The 9,801-nt window shown below is 45.6% G+C and overlaps 1 protein-coding gene across 4 annotated transcripts in view; it reads right to left on the reverse strand.

Annotated features, from left to right (window-relative positions):
* Positions 1 to 7,591, reverse strand: part of HERC3 (HECT and RLD domain containing E3 ubiquitin protein ligase 3) — a 45,163-nt gene extending 37,572 nt beyond the window's left edge. For all 4 annotated transcript variants that reach the window (XR_010743475.1, XM_066317945.1, XM_066317946.1 and 1 more), the window contains exons 1-2: positions 7,546 to 7,591; positions 2,746 to 3,003 (exon numbers count right to left, since the gene is read on the reverse strand). Coding sequence is in view for 3 of the 4 variants with exons in the window: in XM_066317945.1 (XP_066174042.1) it covers positions 2,746 to 2,971 (226 nt within the window). In the remaining variant the exon portion in view is untranslated. The remainder of the gene's footprint in view (positions 1 to 2,745; positions 3,004 to 7,545) is intronic.
* Between the last annotated feature and the right edge of the window lie 2,210 nt (positions 7,592 to 9,801).

Here is a 9,801-nt window from a genome sequence, read left to right on the forward strand (position 1 = left end):
GCCCTCTAAAGGGCTCCTCCAAGAGGAATTGCTGAAACAATTCCGTGCCACTGTTTGACATTTTCATGAGCAGCATGAATGAGAGGCAAAATTGAATAGTGAGAAATAAAAGGGAGTTTCCTCTTAGAGAAGACCCAGGCAGCAGGAAGGGGATCGCTCCACCCCTAGGAAGCCAATTCAGTCTTCACAAGGTTCAAAACCCCCTGCACATTTTCCTGTCTCCTCTTTACTCTCAAACACAACCAAGTCACCCTGTATAGCCCTGGTAAGCATTTCTGAGGTCCAGAGGAGACTCCCCAGGGAGCCTGAAAGGGACAATCAGTATTGTGTCACAGCCTCCTACAGCAGAAGATGGAGCTCATTTCCAGAGCTGGGCAGAGGTCACCCACTTCTAGCTGCCCTCATGGCTTTGGCAGGATCAAGCCACAGGGCACGGAAAACCAAGACACCTCAGCCCACACTGCCCTGTCCAACAGGGGCTGGAGAGCTGCAGCTCCAGGACTCCCAGTTCCAGGCATTTCTCCCACTCTCTACCGCAGACCCCTCCTGACAGTCTTTGTCATTTCCAACAGCTCAGAAGCCCGTGTCCCACACGTGCATCCTCATCACCTATCAGCCACGGCTTCATTCACAGGCCCACAGCAATGGAAATCAGAAAAAATAATCCTTGACCGGCCTTTCTACACAGAAAGTGTAAGGTTGTCTCTGTCCCATACAGAGAAAGTGGGGGCGAAAGAGGAAGGCTGGATTCTTACTGCTCCCATTTGCAAATGAAAACTAAGAAATTCCAGTTCCCAGTGCTGCAAGACAAAGCACAGAGGAGTGTGATGGGGCTCTGCCCCGTTTACTGTTACTATAAAGGCTGAAGTGACAGCTCACGGTGAGCTAGAAAGAGCAGCTGCTCCCTGCTTTACAGCACATCCCTCCCACCTGCCCCAGCCAGCAGAAATCCCACTGCAGCCACAGCCACTAATGGTGTGTCGAAACACCACTTCTCTGGGATGGCCACAGGCTCCCCAGAGAGCAGCACTGCAGAACCTTTTTCAGAAAAAAATAAACCTGTAGGATAACTGGGACTTGGTTTCACATCTTGGTGATAGACCCTAATTTAAGGGGTAGAAGAAGGGCACTTGGGATCAAATACAAAGAACCTTTCATTTCTATTTCAAAATCTCAGACTAGTCCTCTTCTACAGGTCTAGCTGAAAGCACGATTACCTAGCTGAGAGAGTCTACACTTCAGGATTCATTAAGTCCATTTCCAGACCTGATCTACTTGCTATGAATCCTGCATTTTCATCATCAACTTAAGCTTGCTAAATTTTATGGATAAAACAGCAGCACAGCCCAAAGATGTTTCTCAGAGTATCTTTGCAGCACTAAAACAGTACTGAATTTCTGGGGCCTCCACACTAGTCTGGAGCTAGCTGGGTGATTTGCAAGATAAGGTATCCTCAGCAGTTTGACTTGAATATTCACTAGGCTTGGCTTCCTTCTACCAAGCATCTAATTTATTCCAGGACCTAAATTTACAAGTCCTCAGAAAATGTGCACAGAGAGGACTTAAGCACTCCTGCTATTCCCAATCTTTTTCAGTAATTGACTAGAAACTACTTGTAGAAAAAGCAAGAGAGGGCAGATTCAAGGTCAACTCCTATAATCCAGCACCCTGGTCATCCAGCATCCAACACCTGCCAACTCATTTAGAGAAAAAAAAAAAAAAAAAGACACTTCCAGAGGAAAGGAGCATTAGGGTCAGTCATTTGCACATACTGCATGGGGAACTGTGGCTATTTTGCACACACCTCCTCCCTCTATCATGCAATAATAGGTTACACTAGGGAAGATCCAAGCCCTACAGAGGGTAGCCTGCAGTTTGAGGATTTTTTGTTCTAATTACCCATAGCACAGGACTTTTATATTATGGAAACAGAAATACCTGTGTCTTTACCACATGCCAAAACCAAGAAGTTAACAGAAGGTAAACTGGAAAGCCAACATTCAAAAGAGTCCAGAAGAAAGGCTTCAGGGTTTCTTCCAAGAAAAAATTAAAATTACACCACTCCTTTACCCTAGGAAGGAGAGGCAGTAGCTGTCTGTGGTTCAGCACTCATGAGTTCTGTCCATCAGAACACAATGAAGAAGATGCAATCTGAGCCTGGGGAACACAACACTGAAATGATCTTCCTTCAGATTAAGAAAGCATAAAGGAGTGAAGGCAAAAGTTGACAAAGGATTCTGAAAGGGGGAAACAAAATTTACAAACCCTCTTGGCCAACAACAAGCTTGTTCTCCACAACTGAACTCAACTGGGATACCCCTGTACTCTGCTGGAGTACACCACTTTCTTGCTGCGAGAAAACACCCAGCAACAGCTGAATTAAGAGTGGGCATAACAATGCAGTGCAATTGCAAAGACAAAGCAGAACTCGTGACTCTCCTCCTTTTTATAAGGAGACAACATAGTGCCAGATAACAAAACCTGCCCTGAGACCATCTGGGCTCGCCTCTGATTTGATGCATTTCCCAGTTCAAGTGAGCAGACCTGTCTCCTCACCCGTGTTGCTCAGCTTTAGCTCTCCAGAGCCAGCTAGTGTTATCCAGCATCACTACTGTGTTATGTGACATGACTATCAGCTCTGCTGGCTGCTCCAGCTCTACAGCAACCAGCACAAAGCAGCTTTCATAATGTTCTCAGCCCACCAGCCTCAAGATAGTTTGAAGTGCATATAAAAAGCAGACTTACCTGGCTTGCTTCCTTCACAGTCATGCCCCAGTTGACCTTTGGTGTTCAAGCCACAGGTATACACCTCCCCATCTTCCAACAGGAACACAGAGTGGTTTCCTCCACAGGCCACCTCCTTGACATTTCTATCGTGGATGAACCCGTACACCTGTGGCTCAGGAATGATGACCTGGAGGTTGCTACCTATCCCAGGCTGTCCATAAGACGAGTAGCCCCAGCATAGCATTTTCTCTCTTTTCAGCAAGTCATGTATCCTTCCTGGGCAAGAGAGACAGAGCAACGAGTGTGAATGAAGCAAGTACACCACAAATGATCCTACAGAGATACAGCTGTTCACAGCAGGAGGTGGAAACAACCAGAAAAGGCACTTCCTGCATGACTGTCAGGTTTGTGAACTCTCAGTAAACCATTAGGCAAACAAAGAGTAATCAAGACAGCTCAGCTGTGGTACTGAATCAGCACCTTCGTGCCTTGGCCATCTCCATCTGCGAGGCAGTAGAAACGTTCTGAAACCCAGGAGACCAAGCTTTTACATTGAAAAATTACTCTGCTTCAAAAACCAAATATCAAACAATGCTCCAAACCAACTGTAATGCTTTTCACACTAACAGGTCCAAATCTGGACTTTAAGAGTGTCATATTTGAGACCACTTCCAAGTAAATCTTTAAAAATTACCTCCAAGGTGGTTAGACTAGCCCTGAACAGAATGACACGGGTATTTATGGTGTACTGGCTAATGCAGAAATATGTTATTTCTGATAAACACAAATAAAGGAGTACTTTGCTCAACTGAACACAGTCTTGCAACCCAAATTTGTGCATGCACACACACACACACTGAACTTGAGCCACACACTGAATACACACACACACACCCCTGAAGTGCAGCAAGAATTACACAAGAAGCAGCAGCTCACGTGGAGCAGCACATTGACAGCTTGACCCTGACAGCAATGGACAGGTCACGTTGATGCAACTTGCCAGCAGTCAGGTGTTATCTTCAGTGCTGTGCTCAGTGAAAGTCAGGGATTTCAGAGTGGGCTGACACAGCAAGGGAAAAAATACAGCAATATAAAAGGTCCAAGGAATGACTTGGCTTGAACTGATAAAGACAACAGGATGCTAATGCATAAAAGCTGGGGGAAGAAAACAGCATTCTGTAAAAAGCATGTGAAACATTTTAGTAATACTTCTTTGTCACTCCTGATCTCAATAGGCTTGGGTTATTTGTAAAGCATGCTATACTAATAAGACATTGAGAACTCCTCTGACTGAACTAGAAACTAGCTAAAGTAGTTGTGGTTTTTTTGTTTTGTTTTGTTGTTGTTGTTGGTTTTTTTCCCAAAGGAAGGAGGAAGAAGATTAGAAAATTAAAGATCTGAGACATCAAGTCTAAGGACACAGCATGCCAAGTTTTAAGCTAAGGCAATTTGCAGCAGCAGCATTTACTAAAACAGCAAAAGACAGAAAAGCAAAAGGTAACCCCTGAAGAGCCAAAGATTCCTCCTCCCACTCTGAGCAGACAGGAAACACAGGCATTCAGTCTGTTTCCAAAACCTGGTGCTAATTCAAGCTCTAGGTATTAGCAATAAAGCCTTTCCTAATCTAAGCCCTAAGCAATGGGTGCTCATATCTTACCCTCTGCCTATCAGCTGTGGTCACATCCACTGAGGCACCACTGAGCTGGAAGGGGAAGGGAGAGGATTTGATTTTCCAGTTAGTACTTCATCAGTGGTGCAATTTCCTATCACAAACTGTTTACTAGGATCTCTTATTAGGTGCTTTAAAGTAACGCAGGACGCGTTTATCTCTAGCAGCCCTTCCTCCTCCATACATAATTCAACTCACCCACACCCACGGGTGCTCATCACTGGAAAGCTCCAAAGCACACAGAGGAAAAAGCAGGAGGTTACAAAGGCTCTGCCTGGTTAAAAAAGCAGGAGCTTACAAGGTTCTGCCTGGTTAAATCAGTCATGGTGCACACTCTGTATTTGGTTGCCCTAAGCACAAAAGCCTGATGGAAGATTACCCTCTCTGCTGGCTGGCTACACTAAGAATAGGAATGCCGTGGGACACAAGAAAATTGAAGTGTGTGCATGTGCTTTAAATGTGCTTTAAACAGCTACATTTAGAGCGAACTTCATGTTCTATCACACTACCAAAAAAACCCAAACTAAAAATCCATGAGCAACACCCTGAAGGTGGCAGGGAATCATTTCAAAACTCACACTGGAATGGCAGAAATCTGGGACTGCCATTTCTCTCAGCCTGGGGAACTGCGTGTTACAAAGACATAAGCAGCAATTCTGAAGATCCAAGGATCGCGTTCCCTGCTAGGATAAATAGATACTGCCTCTGAGCTGAAAAGATTTCATCAGTATATGACTTGAACTACTATGACATTGTAACACATGAGCTAAATATTAATTTGGGATACCTTCTAAAAGGGTACCTCAACAGTCTGCTCCCTATAGACTACAGTCATCTTCCCTAGCGCTAGTTTCTTTTAAAAATGCTAAAAATACATTAATTACTTTCCATGTGTTCATATTCCACACAAGAATTTGCTGCTAATGGGGCAAGGGGATATGATGTGATTGGTGAGGAATGGGTCTTTCCTCCAGCTAGGACACTACTTGAAACAGCAAGAGCTGAAACTCCCAGTAACCCATACAAATACTAGAGTGGTATTTCAGAGTTCAACCCTCTATTCATGCTAGAGGCCCTATTTTCTAAAGCTCTTCATATTTAACAATCCTTATACCAGACATAGAAAATCTGGTTTTCAACTAGGTTTTTTTAAAATCATCTCTATCGACTGCCACCCTCATCTTCCAAACCTTTTTGCCAATAAACCTCTGTGCAGCTCAGTTTCACAGAAACAGACCAACACTTCCCAGAGAGAGCAGAGCAAAAAACATAGCCACTCAAAATTTGAGCGTACAGGCACAGCTAAGTATTTCAAATGGCCTGGTGAATTTACTTATGTTAAGTAAAGTTGAAGATATTTTTAAAACCATGATTTTAAGACAGTGGGTTTTTTTTAGACTCCCCCTAAAAAAAAACCACTGGAGGTCTTAATACATTACACGTTCAAGTAGGAGCGGTGTCCTGAAACACAAGGAGACTTTAAATGACAATTTCACACTCTGTTTCCAATCTGGTTGAGGTAGTTATTCTTCTTTGACAGTGGCAGAGGAAGTGAAATTTCATGTGCCACTGCAAACTACCCCTACAAACTGCATACCTTTTTCATACTAAAACAATTACAAAAACAGTTTCTAGTGTAGGCAAGGACTAACAGACATTTGCCTGCACATACACAAGTATATATTAAATATGTGATTTATATTCACTTATCTGAAATTTTATATGTGACTAATATTCCTAGTGCCCAGCTCAATACACCTTAAAAAAGCTGAATTTTTATCTTCAGAGGGCAAACCCTTAGGGGAGAGTTTTTTTCTTAAATCCATCAGTTAGGGATTAAAGTTCAGAGCTCCTTTTAAAAATTGGATTGCAAAAACCACAAGAACTGCAGTACCCAACCACATCACCTATTCCTGTTCTTCAGAAATCCCAACACAGCCAGCTTGGCATTCATGTTTCAGAAATAAGAAGAGATGCAATGCAGTAAAGCCAGTAATTTGTAGAGATTCCTCACATATAAAAAAGAGGGGGGAAGATATAACAGCACATCCTCAGACCCTGACATTCCAGGAATGAATTCATCATCAAAACAGCGAAGGACATACATAGCACAGCTAGAGCTAGGAAAACCTCACACTGTGAAGAATATTTTGAGAAAATCTATTGTGGGTGGAAGACCCACCCTCTGCTATAAGGTTCTGCTGACATACTAAGTATATATCCTTTGGTGAAAAAACAGCCCCGGTGGTTTGGTAAAATAGTAATGGTGCATGTATGATCATGACAGGATGTATTTCGCCTTTTTTCTTTTCCTCTCCCTATTTAAAAGCTCTCATGCCACGCAGAGTCTCTCCTCAAAATCACACAAAACATATTCTACAGCCATTTCCACTCTGCGCGATTTCCGGGAAAGTCACCTAAGTAAATATCACGATTGCAATAAACAGCACTCAAGGCTCAATGCTCTCTAAACAAAGAGATCTGCCAACTGGCAGGGCATGAATAAACAAGTTTTTCCTTCCCTCTTGTTTGTGAGATTTCAGATAACGAATGTGTTTCTTCTACCAGCGTTGCTCAACAATGACAGGATTTACTGCTCTTTCTGCCACTAAGCCTCCAAGCCCACTTTCGTCTTCTTTTTGCCTCCCTTTCAGTCCGACTCAATGTCCAATGTAAACCAGGTTATAGAGCAAGAGAATGCGAGGTGTACCAGCCAATGAGTTAAAGCAGGAGCAGAGTATTTCTGCTGCACAGCCGCATGCCCTCAGATGGAGATGCCCCCACAAAAAACATATAAAAATAGATACCTAAAATCAAACATGACACCTCCTCCCCACCCCCGCCATCACCTCCATTTTGCAATCCCAATAAAAACACCGGTGCCTCCCTGCCTTCACCCCGGACACCCCCACCCGAGCTTCTCGGGCTACTTCCCAGGCGCGGACCGGCGGGCACACACCGACCCCGGAGCGGCCGCGGCCCCGCGCCCAGGTGATGCTGCAGCGGCGCCGAGCGGCTCCTGCCGCAGCCCCGCGGCCGCCCCGGGCTCCCCGCCCCGGGCCGGGGAAGGCGCCGAGGGCTCCCCACGCCCGGGCCCGGGACCGGCAGCAGCCCCGCCGCGGGGTGAGCTGTCCCTCCCCGGCACTCACCGCCACCAGCCCCGCCGCTGCCGCCGCGGCGACGAGGAAGTCCCGGCCCCGCCGCCGCCGGGAGTGACGCGCGGCGCGGCCAATGCGCGGGGCGGGCCGGCCCGGGGCGGGCCGAGGAGCTCCTGTCCCCGGGGCCGGGGCACGGCGGGCGCTCGGGGCTGCTGGCGAGGGCCCGGCCTCGCACCGCTGCTGGAATGCCGCGGGAGCCGGGCCGCGGGCGGAGCGCTAGGGACGGCCGGCCCCGCCCGCTGCGCTGCGCCGCCCGAGCCCCGCGGATCAGTAGCCGCGCGGAACACGGGAGGAAACAACGGGCCAAGTCAAGCGCATTCCAGAATTTAAGCTGTTCTAAATGAAGGTCTCAAGGGAAAGGCAGCTTTCCAGTGTTTGAAAACGCGTGAAGCACGAAATGTCACTCTCTAATAACAATAGTCAGTTTCTTCGCCCTAGTTTGTTTTTTCTTCGTTTTTTGTGGCCTCTAGTCACCTGGCAGAGTCATTTGTGTAGGAAGTCAAATTTTGTCCAAAGTTTCCACCTCAAAAAAAGGTTGTCAAAGACTCCGTTGCGGGGGGGAGGGGGGAACGAGGCCAATGAGCAAGCAATTATGTAACTCCCAAGCGCTGATTTTCTGGTCTCAGTGCCGTCTATTAGAAAAAGACTCGGCTCCACAAGAGCAATGCACAAGCTGGATCTCGTTCAGACCACCAAAATGACAGTCAATATTCAGAACAAACCTCAGACAGGTGTTTGCAAGGGCTCAAGATGGGGGGAAGAAGTCCCTAAGGTAAGTCCAGTGCCCACAAGTATTCGTGGCCCTTACGCTCCATCTCTGGCAGCTTGCAGCGTTTGTGCATTTAGCAGAAAATGTGTGACGGATCGGATAAAAAAATCACCTGTATTTGCATGGATCACGCGTGTTTAGAATAAAGAGCTACTCCAGTGTAAAATTACACCTGTGATGTAACATCTTTGGCTTAACCAGTGTTTTCAAGCAGCTTCTAGAATAACTGAAAGCATAGATAGAGGGAAACAAACTTTTCAGTGTTTGTTTTTGTTTCTGTTTTGTTTATTTCATTGTCTGGAGACCTTTGCAAAACAGAATGTTTCCCTTTACACTCGGTTTCCTCTGTTGCTGATTGCGCAGTCAAGGAGGGGAAGGTACACACACACACACACACACTCAAACAAACAAACAAACAAAAAAAGATGGAGCAAAGCCTGGAATTTGTGTGAGGGAACCAGGAGTCTCTTGTTGAAAGCAATTTTTAACTGATTATATTTCAGCTTCCCGGCGAACTTTCAAGGCTGCTCTTACACTTGTCTACAGGTGATGCTCAGTTCAGAAGAGTGGCCTAAAAAAATAACCTGCTACCAGTTCAATATACTTTTGCTGCCTGTGTGAAGCCCTTTGAACTCACAGCTGAAAGTGATGCTCACTCCTGTTACATTCTCCTGCATGTTTTATAACAGGCACTGCTTGAGAAAATGTAAAGACAACCCAGTGTCCAAATTAATTTCAGAAAATCAGAGAGTGCACTACTCTGAAAGTCTTTATATAATACATATATATATATACACAAACGCACACACACACACATATATATATAAAACCAGGGATTATTTGAGGACAAATTAAAAATAGCCTTGAAAGTGACTCTGGGCTTTAATCTCCCATGTGATGTTGCATCATACATGATGAGAAGGAAATACCTCCAGGCTGTAAATAAAGCTATTATCATTTAATCTCAAATGGGTTATTTTGAATTCCAAAGAGAATACATCTTTTGTGCACTTGCACAGCACAGAAGATCACTCTGGATTTCCAAGTCCGACCAGAGGCTTAGAAAACCATAAAAAGGGAAACAACAGCCAGGAGCAGGCTGATGAAGAACAGCAAGCTAAGCTGCCAAAACAGAAATCTGTGGTGGTGTGGCAGCATCAGCCGGATGTGAGATGTGGGCAACAGCTTGGGTTTCTGCCAATTCCCTCTCTCCACAAAAATACACCAGAGTGGTGCCTTTCTCAGAGGATGTAAGCGTCCCTGTGATACCCTGTTTGTTCTGGGGTGGTGAGGGGGACAGGGGATAGGTCTGAGCAGGCCACATCCCCTTGCTCCCCTCTGCTGGGAGCTGCCATCCTCTGAAGTCCTGTTTCCCCTCTTCCCATCAACACTCCCACGCCATCTGCTTTCCTGTACTGCCACGGTGCTTGTCGTGAGCGCTTGATTTTTGTTTAATATATATATTTTTTTACTAATTA

The sequence above is a fragment of the Sylvia atricapilla genome, chromosome 4, assembly GCF_009819655.1.
Source record: "Sylvia atricapilla isolate bSylAtr1 chromosome 4, bSylAtr1.pri, whole genome shotgun sequence".
Lineage (NCBI taxonomy): Eukaryota > Metazoa > Chordata > Aves > Passeriformes > Sylviidae > Sylvia > Sylvia atricapilla.